Source organism: Pipra filicauda, unplaced genomic scaffold (assembly GCF_003945595.2).
Source record: "Pipra filicauda isolate LSUMZ 115617 unplaced genomic scaffold, ASM394559v2 scaffold103_size3290846_pilon, whole genome shotgun sequence".
Classification (NCBI taxonomy): domain Eukaryota; kingdom Metazoa; phylum Chordata; class Aves; order Passeriformes; family Pipridae; genus Pipra; species Pipra filicauda.
Window position 1 is genome coordinate 1566359 of NW_024103474.1, and position 14998 is coordinate 1581356.

Here is a 14998-nt window from a genome sequence, read left to right on the forward strand (position 1 = left end):
CTGAAGGGGTGGCAGCGGGTGACTTTGGAGGGGCCACAGCCTTCAGAGATAAAATCTGGTGGCTTTGAGAGCCAGCTGCCCTTGTCACTTTAGCAAGGCACACAGCTCATGCCCATCACCATGGCATCAGAGCTATAAAGGATGAGCAAGATCTGCTTCCCTGCCTGGGCATGGAGGAACATCCTGAAGGTGAGTGCCTGCCCTGACTCTAGTGCCATTCTTGGTGCCGTGCCTGCTGCCCTGCCCCAGCCTGACAGCCGTGCCAAGCCCCTTTCCATGCTCACTTTTGCCAGAGAAGGGCAACTCCCAGCTGTGTTACCCCGATGCCCCATGAGCATCCATGTGCCAGTGGAGAGGAGTTGCTGCAGACCTGCCTGTGGCTCTGACCCTCAAGCCCTGGTGACCCGGAGGCTGAGCTGTTCTTGTGGAAGGACCAGGCTTGGTGCAGTGGGTGGCCATTCTGAGGGGGGCAGGTCTTGGGGACCCAGGTTCCCCCCTTCCCGAGCCCCTGCCGGCTGCTAGGACCCAGCAGCTGTCCCCGTGGGACTGCCACGAGTGCAGGCAGCGCAGGCAGCGCCGGGAGTGACAGCTGGTGCCATCCGCAGCTGGCGGGCTGCAGGCAAACAGGATGACGAGCGGGTGATGGGAGCGGGGAAGGGGGAGCGTGGCCTCACACAGGGCCCACAGCCCCTGTTCTGCTGCGGGAGCGACACCGGCAAGAGGGACCCTGGCAAGGAGAGGAGCATCACCCACCTCTCCAGGAGCAAAGGTGCGCTGAATCCCACCCACCCCAGTGTCCCCTGTGGCTGGAGCAAGAGGATTGGGGCAGGCAGGTTGTGCTGTCCCTCCTGGGAACATGGTGGTGATGTTGGGGCAGGGGGACAGGGTGTTAGCCTGGCATGGGTGCCTGCAGGTCCCAGCAGTGCTGTCTCTGGCCAGCTTTGGGACAGCCTGGGTGCCAGCTTTGGGACAGGCAGGGTGCTGTGATCTCACTGGCTATCTCTCCTTCCTCCAGCACCTTGGAAGTGTACTGGTTGTCTTTATGTTTCTCTGCAGCTCTTCTTCATTTTGTTTTTTCTGCTTCACACCCCACTCCCATTCCCAACAGGCAAGGAGAAGATAAAGGCCATGGTTGTGGTGGAGTTTCCCTCTATGGGATGCAGGAGAAGAACCCTTGCTGCCCAGGCACTGGAGCTGCTGGCTTAGCCCTTGAGGGGGATGGCGAGCCGAACAGGGCCAAACACCACGGACAGCCTAGAGCTGCTCTCCGTCCCCGAGTACTCCGTTGCCCAGGAGGTGGTGGGCCTCTTCTGCATGATCCTGCTCACCCTCACTGCCCTGGTGGCCAACACCGTGGTGTTGGTCGTCATTCTGAAAACCCCCCTTTTCAGGAAGTTCATCTTCGTCTGCCACCTCTGTGTGGTCGATCTCCTCTCTGCCATTTTCCTCATGCCCCTGGGAATCATCTCCAGCTCCTCCTGCTTCAACAGGGTGATCTATAGCATTGCTGAGTGCAAGGCCTTGATATTCCTGAATATCTGTTTCATCAGTGCTTCCATTCTCACCATTGCCATCATCAGTGTGGAGAGGTACTACTACATCGTCCACCCCCTGAGGTATGAGGTCAAGATGACCATCAGGTTGGCGGTGGCTGGAGTGATCTTCATTTGGGTCAAGTCTGCTCTCATCACTATCTTGGCACTGGTGGCGTGGCCTCAAGGCAACGGGGCCACCAGCGCCAGCCGCTGCACAGTCTACTGGAGCCCTGGGGCCCACAAGAAAGTTTTTGTGATCCTCTTCAGCATCACCTGCTTTTTTCTGCCCACCATCATCATCCTTGCTGTCTACAGCAGCATCTACCGTGTGGCCCGAACTGTGTCCCTACAGCAGGCGCCAGTGCCAGTGCCAGCACAGGCAGTTGCACCCAGACACCGATGCGACTCCATCGCCAGCCAAGTGACCATCATCATTGCCAGGATCCTGCCGCTGCCCAAGCTGATCCCAGATCGCCTTTTGGGAAGTAACAAGGCCATCCTCACCTTGGTCCTCATTGTGGGACAGTTCTTGTGCTGCTGGCTGCCCTTCTTTGCTTTCCACTTGCACTCCTCTGTCACTGTTGGCACTCTGGGTGGTGGGCATGGGGAGATGGTGGTCACCTGGATTGCCTACTCCTCCTTTGCCATCAATCCCTTCTTCTATGGGCTGCTGAACCGCCAGATCCGTGAAGAGCTGGCCCGGCTCCGGCGCAGCTGTCTCAACCGGCCGCTGGCTCAGGAGCTCTGTCTTTCCATCTCAGAGGCTTCTGTCCAGGAAAACTTCTTGCAGTTCCTCCAGAGAGCAACTTGCACGCTGGAGACCCACACCAGCTGCATCAGCCCCAGCCCCCGGAACAGGCTCGACCAGACCACAACAGGCTTCCCCCTCCCAGGTCAAGTTCCTGAGCAGAGCAGCTGAGAAGCAGGAGGCTCTGTCCCACTGTGCTGGGCAGGAAACCTACCTGGGACCCACCAGACTTGCTTGGACCCAGCCTCTCGGATTTGGGAGTCCTTGTTTGGGTTTTGCCTCTCTCTGAGCTTATGGTGGAAGATGGTTTCTCTGCTGGGGGAAGGCAGCGGATCTGGTGAAGCCCCAGGTCTCTTCTGCAGGCTGGCTCCACCAGCACAGCCCAGTTGCATGGATGGGCTCTCCTCAGGATGCCAAGGGGCTCCTGAGCAGGGGCAGGAGTCACCTCTATCTCCATGACCCTGCTGGAACCACTCATGGCCAACAGGGAGGGCAGATGTCCCTTGCACTCACTCTACCTGGGAGCAATGTCCCAGCTAACACCACTAACACCAGTAACAGCAGGGCCCCGGGCACTCCACTGAGCCTGGATGGCAGACATGGAAACCTCCATCCTTGGCTGTTAAACCCAAAACTAATGTCTGTGTGGAGGAGCTCCAGCTCCCTGTGCTACTGATCAGGGGCACACACCCATGGGGCTGACTCTGGCCGCGTCACTGTTTGTCCTGCTGGCATGGCAGCACACAGTGCCCGTGGCCATGCCTGGTTGTGCCCTCTGTCCCCCCTGCCTGCCATGGGCCGCCCCTCTTGGGGGGAACTGGTTGCCTGAGGGTCTGTGCCAGGCTGTTTATGGACACAGCTGTCCAGCTGAAGCCCAGCCACGTGCCAGCTGAACTGGGCTGCTGGCCAGGTGGGGGGACATGGTGACACAGGGTGATGGAGGTGGCTGTGTGGGGTGGCACCCCAGGCGGCAGCAGCCAGAGAGAAGCTGCTGTTCCCTTTTGGTCTCATTGCTTCTGCAGGACTTCCCACGGGGTCCTCAATGTCAGAAAGGGGACTGGACCCTTTTGGGGGATGCTGCAAGGGTACATCAACCTCAGCCCACCCACAAAGGTCCCAGGAATGGTGTTGGCATGGTGGGTTGGATACGTCCTTGCCCTGGTAATAGCTGGGGGCCTGAGGGAGAACTGCCCCATGGCCTCTCAAACTGCCCCATGGCAGGGAGGGGGCTCCAGGAAGACCCCCAGAGAGATGAGGCTGAAGACCAGCCCCCTCCCCACCCCAGACACAGGGATGCCCCTCCAGCCACCACCCCATGTCCCTAGGAGCTGGGGCTGCTCCTGCTGTGGGAGAAGTCTCCACCCAGGGTGGGGGATATTATTATTATTATTTTCTTGTAAATTTTATCTTTTTATTAAACCATTGATAAGTTACAAAGGAGGAAAAAATATAGACTTATATATACAGCATTTCCAAGCCAGCAGGGACTGGCTCTTGGATGGGGTTGCTGGGAGGCGACTGCCCCAGGGTGGCCCTGGGAGGACTCCCCACCTGAGCCAAGGGAAGAGGGACTCCTGCAGAGGCCAGGCAGTTCCTCATCCAGTGGGATCTGACTTTTGGGTGCCAGACAAGAGTGTGGGCAGCAGCAGGATGGCAGGGTAGGCAGGGGGAGGAGCAGGAGGCAGGGGTCCCATGCTGGCACAGGGCATTGGGAGAAGGGACCCTAGGCCAGCAGGAACAGCCCCCCCACCCAATACCAGGACATGTGGTCTCTGTGCAGGAAAATCAGGGAGGGGGGCACAGTGCTGCTGGGACTGGCAGCAGGCAATGAAGCAGCCCCTTCCTCCAGTGGGCATTGCCACCAGGAAGACCCTTCCCTTCCCTGGGGTGGGGGGCAAGGAGGTCCACTCTGGGCATGGGGCACCTGGCAGGGGCTGGGGGCCAGAGTGGGTGGCAGGGAGATGTCTCTGGTACCAAGTGGCACCCTGGACACCCTGGCCTGGCCCACCGAGGCTCAGTAGGGCGAGAACTTCTGCCGGTCAGCTTTCTTGGTGCCGTTGGCCGCTGAGATCTTGGTCGTGTAGGTGGCGGTGCCGCCGTTGGGACCCGCCACAGAGGACGGGGACAGTGCCAGGAAGGACACGGGCTTCAGGCCGATGAAGTTGGAGAGGGAGATGGCGTAGGGGGTGCCCAGCAGGGCTGGAGGGGCCGGTGCAACGGCGGGAAGCGCTGCGCCAGAGCCTGGGGCGAGAGGCTGGGAGAAACCCATGCCGAGGTCCATGGAGCCAGGGCCCGGTGGCACCTGGGAGGTAGATTTAGCCGTCTCTAAGCTGGGGAGGCAAGCAAGAAGGATGGGATGGTCACTACCATGGTGACAGAATGAGTTTCCCAAATGCCCCAGCCCTTGTCACAGGTCTCCATGGCACATTCTGAGTAGGATTAAAACCTGGGGCTCAAACCCGGTGGGTCTCAGATCCTGCACCTACCATCTCAGGACCTCAAAGCACCACCCAGCTCATCCTTCCTGTGGATGCTGGGGTGGAGGTGCCCCCTAAAGCTGTCTTGGGGTGCTGGAGAAGTGCCACCCCTCACATGCATCCAGCATGTGTGTGTCCCCCCCCAGGCTGGCACCTACCAGGCTGTGATGAGGTACTGAGCCAGGGTGATGCTGACGGGGGTCCCCGTGATGGTCACGTGCCGCTCGCTGGAGCCCTCAGTCTGGTTCCCAATCTTGATGTGGGCGCCCGACATCTGCCTGATCTCGCTGATCTTGCTGCCGTGCCGGCCGATGATGCAGCCGATGAGCTGAAGGGGCAGGGACCAGGGTGAGCTGGGAGCAGCTGGAGCAGCCACGCCAAGCAGGGAGCTCTCAGGGGCTCACTCAGACACCTGCTATGCCTGGGAGGGTTGTGGAAACTGCAGAATGCAGTGGGAGGGCAGGGCAGGGCAGACCCTGCTTTTTGGTCTCACTCAAGCCTCCCTTGCTAGCATTGCTGGGCTGCCACATGCCAAGGCCCTTCCTCGGCATCGGCCAAGCCCTTTTGCCCCCTCATGTGCCTCAGTTTCCCTTTTCTTCTGCCCCAGCAGCCCCTTCCTGCTCCTGAGCTCTGGCAGAGCCTCCTCTGTGAGGGGCAGTGGTTCCTGGCCCCTGCAAAGTGCCTGCAGCATGGGACACATGGCTGGGGGCAGGTTCTGGTCCCTCTTGCCATCCCCAGACCAATACATACGTCGTTGGGCACCAGGAACTCCTGGGAGCTGCTCTGGGAGCTGGCATCCAGGCCTGGAGAAAGAGACAGGGATGTTAGCAATGAGGAGGTGGGTCTCCTGTAGCCCCATGCCCCCTCCTCAGACCTGTGCCAGGACAGCTAGTGGCCCTGGGGACAAACCTGGAGGATCCCTGGGGAGAGGCAGGGAGGGCAGGACACAGGCACCAGCCATAATTTGGTGCTGGTGCTCTCCCATTGCAGGGTTGGGGAGTACTGGTGGGTCCAGGGACCCCAGGAGATCAACAAAGGGTTGTGCTGGGGGGAGCGGGTAGCCATGCCAGAGGTTGCAGGGGGTTGGGGACCTCCTCCTCACGGTCAGGTGTCTGGGTGTGCCAGGAGGGGCATCCCACACCCCCAGCCTTGGGGCAGACAGGGGAGATGTCCCCTGGTAGCTCACCTGGCATCATGGCAGGTGTATGGCCCAGGGGGGCGAAGGGGAGCGTGTGCCCTGACAGCTGCTGCAGCTTTGTCACCTGCCCGGGCAGCGGGAGGAGGAGGAAAGAGGCATTAGTGGTGATGGCAGAGAGTCCCCTGTGCCCCTGCTGAGGCTGAACATTGGCACCCAGCACCTCCCAGGATAGGAATCCCCAGCAGCACCTGTCCTGGCAGGCATGGACCCAGTGCCCACAGAAGCTGCCACAGGGACAGACTCACCTCTGCAGGGGAGACCCCACTGTACTGGCCTTGCATGGAGAAGCCCTGAGGGGGAGAAAATAGGGTATCAGTTGGGAGCCAGGTGGGGACCACTGTCTCAGCCCCCCACCCCCAGGGCAGAGAGGCCACCATGAGCCCACCAGAGTTGCCTCTTGCTGGCTGAAGCTGCTCTGTGCCCCAGGGGGGCTGTGCCCTCTTACCTGGTTGGCAGAGAGCAGGATGGTGCCCAGGGAGAGGCCAGGGTGGTAGGGTATGGTGGCCCCCTTCGGAGGTGACTGGAGACAGAAGGAAGGAGGTGGAGAGGATGAGAGATGAGGCTGAATGACCCCTACAGCCCCATGGACCCTCTGCCCCCTCATGTCCCCAGCAAGCTGGGCACAGCCCTCAGCACCACTGAGGCAGGGTGCTCCTATAGGCTTCCACGCAGGGGGACCATGGTGTTTGGGTCCAGGTGGGCACAGCAAGCCTTGGGGAGGGGGAGGTGGGTAGCACATGCCCCTGGGCTGGGCATGGGGCTTGGGAGGTACCTCCAGGATGACGGCGCAGATCTGCCTCACGCACTGGATGATGGTGTCTGGCACTCCCGAGACAGTGACGGCCCGTTCCGTGGAGTTGGGCAGCAGGTCGCCGGCCACCTGCACCTGTGCCCCCGTGCTCTGGGGGAAGCAAAGGGAGATGCTGGTATCCCTCAGCCACCCCCTGCAAGGGCTCAGCACCTCACACCTCCCCTGTCCCCCTCCTGAGCTCCCAGGGACCATTGCAGGACCTGCAGGGTGATGCTCTCTGCCCCCGCATCACCTGCATCACTTCCCACAGCCCCTGCGGGACTGTGGCAGCTCCCACACTGAGGGCTCTGTGCTCCCTGGGGGAAAAAAGGATCCCGCGCCCAGGGCATCCTCAGCCTCACCTCCCGGATCTCCCGGATCTTAGATCCTGCCTTGCCGATGAGGGAGCCGCACTGGCTGGCTGGGATGACAAGGCGCAGGGTCACTGGTGCTCTGCCTGCTGCCACTCCATCGCTCCCTACTCCCAGGTCCTGTGAGGGAAGGGGGATTCAGCATCAGACTCCCAGGATTCCGCAGGTGTGGGGGCACCTAGCAGGGTATGGGAGGGCTGCCTACCTCCTCCAGCTTGAAGGCGATCATGGAGACGGCTCGGAAGACGGCATCAGTGGAGCCGGTGATGGTGGTGATGCGCTCGGGGCAGGACCCCTCTGAGATGGTGATGCGTGCGCTGCTCTGGGGACAGTGTCACACCTCGTTAGGGATGTCACAGACCCTGTTCTCCATGACTTCTCCCAGGGATAGGTTATCGGGCGAGATTGATGCCTTCAGATCTGAGCTTCCCCCCTCCCACCTGCCCCAGGCAGCCTTCCCTGCAGTACCACTGTGTTTCCCCTGGATCCCCTTGGGTTTTGGGGCCCAGGCATATGGGAGCCACCAGGCGCAGGCAACACAGGCATCAGGACCTGGCAGTCCCCCAGCATGCCCTTACCTGCTCTCGTATCCTCTTAACAGTCTCTCCTTTCTGCAGGGAGAGGAACAGGGCAGGTGTCAGGTCCAGGGGAGCCCAGGGTTGCCGGTGCCCTGGACCCCAAATCTTACCTTGCCAATGATGCTGCCGATCTCCTGCAAAGCCAGAGACAAGAGTGGCCCCATCAGCAGGCAGCTCCCTGCCTGCCGAATCCCTCCTCTGCCCACTGCTTGGCACACCTGCAATGGGCAGGCCCTGCCCCGGGGCCACTGGGACACTGAGTGGCTTAACTGGTGACACTGGGGCATGGGAACCCCTCCCTGGCTTAGGATGGGCAAAGACATCCTTCTAGGAATGCTGTTCCCAGGGGGGATTGGGGCTCCAGCATGGCCCCTCAGCCCAGGCATTGCCGACCTCCTGGAAGTGCTGAGCCCCCTGCCATTACCTTGCCGTGCATGAGCATGCGGAGGGTCAGGGTGATGCTGAGCTCCGTCTCCTCAGGGCTGCCACCCACGCCGCTGACTCCATCCGGTGATGCCATGGTGGGGGGGCGAGCTGAGCCTGCGGGCATGGCAGCCTTCAGAAAGGGGGCAAGCACCAACTAACCCCCTGCTCCCAGATCTGCAGCTTGAAAATCCTACGGCTGGGAAATGGGGAAACTGAGGCAGGGGCAACACTGTGCCCTCCCCTGGCAGAGGAGGTTTGCAAGGCCCCATGGTACCCCATGGGTGCCCTGCACTCCTGCCTGACACTCCCCAAAAGGCCCGCTGCTATGTGCCTGCCAGAGCTGCCTTCAGGCTGTCCTGCACATAGCCAGGAACTGGACGGACTGAGGGGAAGGGGAAAGGTGTGGGGAACGTGGCAGCGAGGTGAGGTTCAGTTTGCAGACACTTGCTGGGGTGAGGGGAGCAGAGGTGACCTGGGTGGTCTTGCAGGCTGTGTGAGCTTCCCTCTTCCTCCTCCTCCCTTCCTTCTGCCCATGCGCAAAGTCCCTGGGGAAACGGAGGCAAAGCTCCTTGATGGAGATTGCCAGTCTGATATGAACCATGGCGCGATGCCTGATGTTGCTGCACCCTGTTTTCCCCCAGAGCACCCCAGGGCCCTCCCAGACCCTGTGCCTGGGGGCCGGGGGCGGGCAGGGCCCCTGGGAGGAGGACAATCGCCGTGTGTCCAGGGCCGGGTGGGCGGTTGCGGCACCGCTGGCTCCCGGCAAGCCGAGCGATGCCAAGCGGCTTTGAAACAAAGCACCCGTGTTGGGGCTGGGGCCGTGTCTTCGGGCATGGCGGGCGGGGGGGGTGGGCAGCTATTTTAGGTGCTGGCAGGACTCGTCACCGCTATGGCACATCTCCTGCATCAGGGTAACGGGGGGCAGGGAGGGGGCAGGTTGATCCCCTGTGCACCCCGTAAGTGCTTATGGCTCGCACCCCCGGGGTGGTTTAACGCCCCATCTTCACCTGCCTGTTCCTGTGGGCTGGAGAAAGGGGGAAAGACTGAGGAAGGAGAATATTCCTGTTCCCGATGGAGGGGAGCCTGAAGTAGGGTGGAGGGGGTGGGACGTGCCCTTCTATAACTCCCTGCCCGCAGCATCCGGAGCTGTGTGCGGTGCCGGCAGGGACGCGCAGCCCGCCAAGGTCCCCCGTCCCCCCGGGGATGAACGGCAGCGGGAACCCGCCGGGGACAAAAGACCCTGCGGGGCAGAGAATGACGAGGCTGGCAGTGGGACAAGGGGGAGGCAGCAGGGCCACGGTGTGTTCCCCCACTGCCACAGGCTATGTCGGGGGGTCTGCGGGCAGGGTGTGCTCACCTTCAGGTGAGCAAGGCTGGCAGGGACGCCAAAGGCCCCGGTGATGGGCACAGGCCACCTGCCATGGCTGGCATTGGGACAGCCACGAAGCTGGGCACCGCCCGTCCTTCGGGGCGCCTCTGGGTGGCAAAGGGAGGTGTCGGGGGACAGGAGGAAGCCCCCACCCCGTCCCAGGGCGTCGCTGTCTCCGCTCACCCTCCCGGCCGCCCCAAGCCCCCCGGTCCCCGCGGGAGCGGGGCCTGGCGGGTACCTTTCCGTGCGCCTCGTCCCTCCGCCGCCGGCCGCCCCGCTCAGTGCCACATTGTCCCCGGCGGCGCCCAGTGACACCCGGGGCAGGAACAATGAGCCGCTTGACAGGCCAGGGCCAGGCTGGCAGCCCCGGCCCCCACCCCGGTCCACGCCGGGGCCCCCCTCGCTCTTCCCCTCTCCCACATCCCTCCCTCCGGGATCCTATTACAGCGGATAAGAGACACTAAAAGGAACAATGCACCCTGGGTAAGGCCATCTGCCACCGCTGGGGACATTCCTGGCCCCCCCTCCCGGTCCCCCCTCCCTTGGCTCACACATCACCCCTCTTTGTAATTGCGTGGTTTTTTTCCTGGAAGCTGATCAGCTGGCAGGGCTCAAGGGCTCAAGGACACCGGAGCGGGCAGGGATGGGGCAGCTGGCACCCCAGGGCCCATTGGCACTCTGGGCTGCTGCTGGGAGGGAGTGCCTGGAGGGCTGTGGGGCAGGAGGCACTCCTGTATGGGGAAGGCCAGGGCTGTAACAGGGGACCTGAACCAGGTGCGGGGTCAGGGATGCTCCAGACAGGGGTCCTGCCATATCACCAGGGCAGGCACCAGCTCCTGCATCCTTGACACTGCCTTGGTGCCCCCACACGAGCATCCTGCACCCACATAAAAGTGCCCCCCCTCTGTTACCTCCCCCACTAAATCCTCCTGGGCCCTGGCGTAAGCAGCTAAAGCCCAGGCAGGCTTGTGGAAGGGGGGGCATTGGGGGGGCACCCTGCTGCTGGCTCCATCTGTGCCCCTGAGTGCCCAGTGCAGCAGCACTAAAGAGGAAGGAGGCAGGTGGCAGGCAGGGGTCTTGTCCCCCTATCTGTCAGGCCTCCCCACCCGCCCCCTCATCTGTTTATGGCAGCCACTCCTTGGGTAAATCTGCCCCCACCTCCCTGGGGCGCTGGGCTGGCAGTTCCCTTTTAAGCCCCTGTGGATTACCCTGGACTTGGGTGCATGCTAGGAGAGGTGGGAGGAGGAAGAGGAAGCAAGAAGGCTGGGGACACGGCTGTCAGTACCTTGGGGAACCTACCTGTCCCTGAACGCAGCCCCAGGGCTCCCTGGGCACCCTCTGAGGCTCATGGGGGTCCTGCCAGAAGTGGTGGGTGGGCTCCAGTGAGGCTGGCACTTGCCAATCCACAGGGCAACGATCCCCAACTGTACCATCCCTCGGTGGCTGCACCTTCCCTGCTATCACCCCCCAAATTTGCACAGGACAGCAGCCACAGAGGTGGGGACTGGGGAAGGAGGTGGGAAGGGTGGAAAGAAGCAGGATGAAGGTGGCAGGAAAGCAGTGGCAGAGCTTGGGGTTTTATTTGGTCCCAAGGGAGGTGGGTGATGGCGTAGGCCAGTGTGGTGTGGGTGCCAGGCAAGCGGCTGAGCTGGCACGAGGGTGCATGTGCAGGCAGAGGGATGGGTGGGCTGGTCACATCCTCCTGCCTCATGGTCCCATCCTGCTCACACCAGCTGCTGCAGGAAGGCCAGGAGTCCACGGTGCCACTCATTGGGCTTGTCCAGGTAGCAGGGGTGTCCAGCACCCTGCAGCATCAGCACCTGATGCTCAGGGAGGTGCCGCAGGTTGTTCAGGCTGGTCTCCCCCAGCTCCACGTCCTGGTCCCCATACACGATCAGCGTGGGGGTCTGCAGAGGGGGAATGCAGAGGGGCAGCCTGTGAGTGGGATCCAGGCACCCAGGCACTTGTTCCTCCTGGCCAGGAAGACCCTAGAGGGGATACACTTGCCCTTCTATCCCACTCATCAGGACAAGAGGCTCACACTCCTGGGTCTCTTTCCCTTCTGCTATCCCACATCACATTCCTTCATCATGATGTTCTCCTTTTCTAGTGGCAACAGAGTTTCTGGCCTGTTTAGTCTTTCCCCGCTCAACCCCAGTGCCAAGGCCCCCTTTTCACCATCCCCTCCCAGTTCCCTGACCTCCCCCAGTGCCCCTCCAGGCCGTACTTTGATCTGGGCATACTGCTCCGCCGTGAATTTGTCAGTGCAGATGGGTGCCACAGGTACATATGCCTTGACCAGGTGGCTGTGCTCTAGAAGGAAGGGCAGGGAGTACATGCCGCTGAACGATGGGCTGATCACCACAGCTGGACCAAGGCACAGAGCCTCCGAAACCGCCTTCAGGAATTCTGCCGGCGCTGGCTGGCCCACGAGCGCTGGGGCCACGGCATCCTTGGAGCGCCCCAGCCCTGAGCCACGGGAGACACAAGTGGCCCTGTCAGGCTCCCTGCTGCCTCAGTGAGCAGGAGAAGCTGGCACAGCACAGCTGGATGCCGGGGTTACCATCCTAGCACCACAAACCCCGTGGGTGCATCGGCCCCACCTGGCTCCAGGGCTGTGGTCACCGTCACACCTTACCCGGCAGGTCGATGGCCACGGCTCGGTAGCCGTTTTCGGCCAGTGCGGCGAGCGTCCCCACCTGCAGCCAGGTGTCGGAGGAGAACCGGATGCCGTGCAGCAGCAGCACCGTCAGCCTCGGCGCCGCCTGGGCGGGCTCAGCCTGGCGGTAGAACAGGGTCTGTCCTTGCACGGTGACGGTGCTCTCAGTGAGCCGTGGGGTGGCCATGCCTGGGGTTGGGGGGCTGTTAGTGCGGGCGAGTGGTGGGAATGGGAGGGGTGACGTGCCTTGTGCCGCCGTCGAGGCACGGGTGGCCACGGGGGGGCCACACCGGCATCATCCTCACTCCGGGGACACCGGCGGGGCCGCTGATGTGCCAGGCGGGCTCACGGAGCCGCCCCTGCCTCAGTTTCCCCGTCCGGCCCTTACCTGCTGCTCCGTGCCCGGGGCCGGCCGCCGCTCGCCTCCTCCCCGCCCCCCGCCGCACCACCGGGCCGGGAGAGCCGCGTCCCGGGGCCAAAGGCCTGCGGGGCGGGGAAGAGGCGAGCGGCGGCACCGCCTCATGGAGCGCAAGGTCCGGGGCGGCCCCGAGAACGGCTGCGGCCCCGCCGGGCCGGGCCGAGCGGAGCCGAGCCGAGCTTTGCCGAGCTCAACACGAGCCGAGCCGAGCTCCAGCCGAGCTTTGCCGAGCCCAACCCGAGCTTTGCCGAGCCCAACCCGAGCTTTGCCGAGCTCCAGCCGAGCCCTGCCGAGCGCAGCTGAGCCTAACCCGAGCTTTGCCGAGCTCTATCCGAGTCCAACCCAAGCACAGCTGGGCCCAACCCGAGTTTTGCCGAGCCGGACCGAGCCCTTGACGAACTGAGCTGAGTCCAGCCGAGCTCAGCTCAGCCCCTGCCGAGCCCCGCCAAGCCCCACCAAGCCTCTCCGGCCCAGCCGATCCCCCGGCCGTTCTGTCCCGAGAGCTCTGCCGCGGCCCGGCGGGGCAGTGCCGGGGGTCGAGGGGCCGGGGTCGCGGCCGTGCCGGGCAGTGCCCCGCTCCCCGCGCCCGGAGCCTGCACTGCCACGCGGTGCCGCCGGGCGGAGCCCGTGGGCGCGGCGGCGCCGGGCGGAGCGGGCCGGGCCGGGCCGGGCCGGGCCGGGCCGGGCGGGGGGCGCGGGCTGGGCCGGAGCTGAGCGGAGCAGCGGGGACCGGGACCTGCTCCCCGCCCGCAGCAGTGGGGTTGGGGGCCCGCAGCCCCGCGCTGCCGCTCTCCTTTTCCAGCGGGAGCGGAGATGCTGCTGGCCCGCAGCCGCCTGGCGCTGCTGCTCCTCGGGGCGCTCCTCACCTTCCTCCTGTACCTCCTCCTCCTCCCGGCCGCTCGGCACGGGCAGCGCTCCCGGCCTGACGAGGGGAAGCGGGGCCGGCGGGCGGCCAACGGCACGGCGAGGACGGGGATGGCTGCGGGAGAGCCCCCCGTCTTCTACAGGGAGGTTCCCGCAGGAACTGCCGGCCCCGGGAGGTGGGTCAGCCCAGCCTCGGGTCTGTCATCACCAGCTGCAGGCATGGCATCGTCCCTGAACCCTTTCCCGCCTGTCTTCCCCCCCGCAGGCCTGATGTCCTGTTCCTGCACGGCCAGGCGTTCACCTCCAAGACGTGGGAGGCCTTGGGCACGCTGGCACTGCTCGCTGGAGAAGGCTACCGTGCAGTCGCAATAGATCTGCCCGGTAGGACCATGGCACTGTGTTTAGTTGATCCCTCTGGGCAGCTCCAGGCTCTGGAGCTCTTTGGAGAGAGGGCTCTGGATAGCTAGACACGATCCCTGGGGCAGTGTGCTTGGGATTTGGCTCTGCCCTGGGGCGTTGGTCTCCATCACGTGGTGAGGCTGGTGTGAGGCTTGGGCTGTATAGCCACTAGGGCTTGATCAGGTGCCCATTTTTTGCCAAGCCATTGAACTTGGTGGGGAGAGAGCAGTGGAGACTGCACAATGCCCCCTGCCCACCCTGCACCCTCTTCCCCATGCCAGGCTACGGGGATTCGCCCCCATTGGAGATGGTAGTGACAGCACAGGGCAGAGTGGCTTTCCTGGACCATGTTCTCCAGGAGCTGGGCATGCGGAGGCCCGTTCTTGTGAGCCCCTCCATGAGTGGCCGCTTTTCCCTGCCCTTCCTGCTGGAGCATGGGGACTGGCTGTCTGGCTTCGTGCCCATTGCGCCTGTGGGCACCAAGGACTACACTGCTGAGCAGTACCGGCGGGTCCAGGTGAGCTGTGTCATTGGGCTCCTTGGGGGGCTCCCCTGGGTGCTGCTGAGCCTCTGGCTGTAGGGGTGAGTGAGGGGGACCTGTGCTCATGGGGGAGCTGGCACCTACCTCCCCTTGGCTTTGCAGCCCCCTGGTGATGCATGGAGGTGGGCACAGCCCAGGGGAAGCACAGTGGCCATTTACCCCTCTGACAACAGTTCTGCTTTTCTCTCTCCCAAGACGCCCACCCTGATCCTGTACGGTGACCGCGACACAGGCCTGGCTCCCCAGGCCCTGCAGAACCTCCAGCACCTCCCTGAGCACCATGTAGTCATCCTGCCTGGTGCTGGCCATGCCTGCTACCTAGACAAGCCTGAGGACTTCCACCGGGCTCTGCTGGGCTTCCTGCGCCAGCTGAAGTGAGCACCACCTCCTCCCTGCCGAGCAGAAGACAGGGGCTGGGGCATCCGAGGGACTGGGAGGCACACACAGCTGGTGTGAGGGGTGCTGCTCCCTGTTGGGGTGTCCCCAGGGTGGCAGGGGTGGGGACTCGAGGTGTCCCTCGCTGGCAGGACAGAGTGTCGCCTGTCACGAGGCCAATAAACTGATGCTGCTCTGTTTTCTGCGTGTGTCCCCAAGCGCCGCGGGGCTCCCCGGGTTCCAGCCCCAT

General features: G+C 63.4%; 4 protein-coding genes across 9 annotated transcripts; 2 read left to right on the forward strand and 2 right to left on the reverse strand.

Moving 5' to 3' along the window:
- The first annotated feature begins 12 nt into the window (after nucleotides 1-12).
- On the forward strand, nucleotides 13-3720 carry LOC113991385 (probable G-protein coupled receptor). Of its 2 annotated transcripts, none has more exons than XM_027727659.2 (2): nucleotides 13-769; nucleotides 1109-3720. In XM_027727659.2, exon 2 carries the CDS (start codon nucleotides 1219-1221, stop codon nucleotides 2452-2454), a length of 1236 nt encoding a protein of 411 aa, XP_027583460.1. In that variant the 5' UTR covers nucleotides 13-769; nucleotides 1109-1218; the 3' UTR covers nucleotides 2455-3720. The 2 variants fall into 2 exon arrangements, with proteins under 2 accessions (XP_027583460.1, XP_027583469.1); XM_027727668.2 differs by lacking the exon at nucleotides 13-769 and having other exon boundaries at nucleotides 1246-1296; nucleotides 1392-3720.
- On the reverse strand, nucleotides 3676-13593 carry PCBP4 (poly(rC) binding protein 4). 5 transcript variants are annotated; one of them, XM_039378874.1, is made up of 13 exons: nucleotides 13436-13593; nucleotides 8122-8237; nucleotides 7808-7831; nucleotides 7698-7730; nucleotides 7325-7441; nucleotides 7111-7239; nucleotides 6731-6859; nucleotides 6404-6478; nucleotides 6204-6248; nucleotides 5947-6022; nucleotides 5511-5563; nucleotides 4919-5088; nucleotides 3676-4613 (listed from the first exon to the last, which is right to left on the reverse strand). In XM_039378874.1, the coding sequence occupies exons 2-13, from the start codon at nucleotides 8215-8217 to the stop codon at nucleotides 4298-4300; spliced, it is 1263 nt and encodes a 420-aa protein (XP_039234808.1). In that variant the 5' UTR covers nucleotides 8218-8237; nucleotides 13436-13593; the 3' UTR covers nucleotides 3676-4297. The 5 variants fall into 5 exon arrangements, with proteins under 5 accessions (XP_039234808.1, XP_039234810.1, XP_027583423.1 ...); XM_039378876.1 differs by lacking the exon at nucleotides 13436-13593 and adding an exon at nucleotides 12540-12577; XM_027727622.2 differs by lacking the exon at nucleotides 13436-13593 and adding an exon at nucleotides 10792-10949.
- Nucleotides 11054-12587, reverse strand: LOC113991404 (protein ABHD14B-like). The gene is made up of 4 exons (XM_027727693.2): nucleotides 12540-12587; nucleotides 12131-12340; nucleotides 11720-11961; nucleotides 11054-11399 (listed from the first exon to the last, which is right to left on the reverse strand). Exons 2-4 carry the CDS (start codon nucleotides 12336-12338, stop codon nucleotides 11217-11219), a joined length of 633 nt encoding a protein of 210 aa, XP_027583494.1. The 5' UTR covers nucleotides 12339-12340; nucleotides 12540-12587; the 3' UTR covers nucleotides 11054-11216.
- ABHD14A (abhydrolase domain containing 14A) lies at nucleotides 12884-14948 on the forward strand. Its single transcript, XM_027727682.2, has 4 exons — nucleotides 12884-13609; nucleotides 13699-13814; nucleotides 14114-14349; nucleotides 14569-14948. The coding sequence occupies exons 1-4, from the start codon at nucleotides 13383-13385 to the stop codon at nucleotides 14749-14751; spliced, it is 762 nt and encodes a 253-aa protein (XP_027583483.1). The 5' UTR covers nucleotides 12884-13382; the 3' UTR covers nucleotides 14752-14948.
- Nucleotides 14949-14998: the final 50 nt, after the last annotated feature.

Excerpts from the sequence above, each read along its gene's own strand:
- LOC113991385 (XM_027727659.2), top strand. The coding sequence starts at position 1,219 with ATGGCGAGCCGAACAGGGCCAAACACCACGGACAGCCTAGAGCTGCTC.
- PCBP4 (XM_027727608.2), bottom strand. The coding sequence starts at position 8,247 with ATGCCCGCAGGCTCAGCTCGCCCCCCCACCATGGCATCACCGGATGGA. Across the intron at positions 7,240-7,324 it reads TCGCCTTCAAGCTGGAGGAG|GACCTGGGAGTAGGGAGCGA; the intron begins GTAGGCAGCCCT and ends CTTCCCTCACAG. Across the intron at positions 6,023-6,203 it reads GTGGGGTCTCCCCTGCAGAG|GTGACAAAGCTGCAGCAGCT; the intron begins GTGAGTCTGTCC and ends CTGCCCGGGCAG.
- LOC113991404 (XM_027727693.2), bottom strand. The coding sequence starts at position 12,338 with ATGGCCACCCCACGGCTCACTGAGAGCACCGTCACCGTGCAAGGACAG. Across the intron at positions 11,962-12,130 it reads CGTGGCCATCGACCTGCCGG|GGCTGGGGCGCTCCAAGGAT; the intron begins GTAAGGTGTGAC and ends CCCGTGGCTCAG. Across the intron at positions 11,400-11,719 it reads AGCAGTATGCCCAGATCAAA|ACCCCCACGCTGATCGTGTA; the intron begins GTACGGCCTGGA and ends CCCCCTCTGCAG.
- ABHD14A (XM_027727682.2), top strand. The coding sequence starts at position 13,383 with ATGCTGCTGGCCCGCAGCCGCCTGGCGCTGCTGCTCCTCGGGGCGCTC. Across the intron at positions 13,610-13,698 it reads GGAACTGCCGGCCCCGGGAG|GCCTGATGTCCTGTTCCTGC; the intron begins GTGGGTCAGCCC and ends TCCCCCCCGCAG. Across the intron at positions 13,815-14,113 it reads AGTCGCAATAGATCTGCCCG|GCTACGGGGATTCGCCCCCA; the intron begins GTAGGACCATGG and ends TCCCCATGCCAG.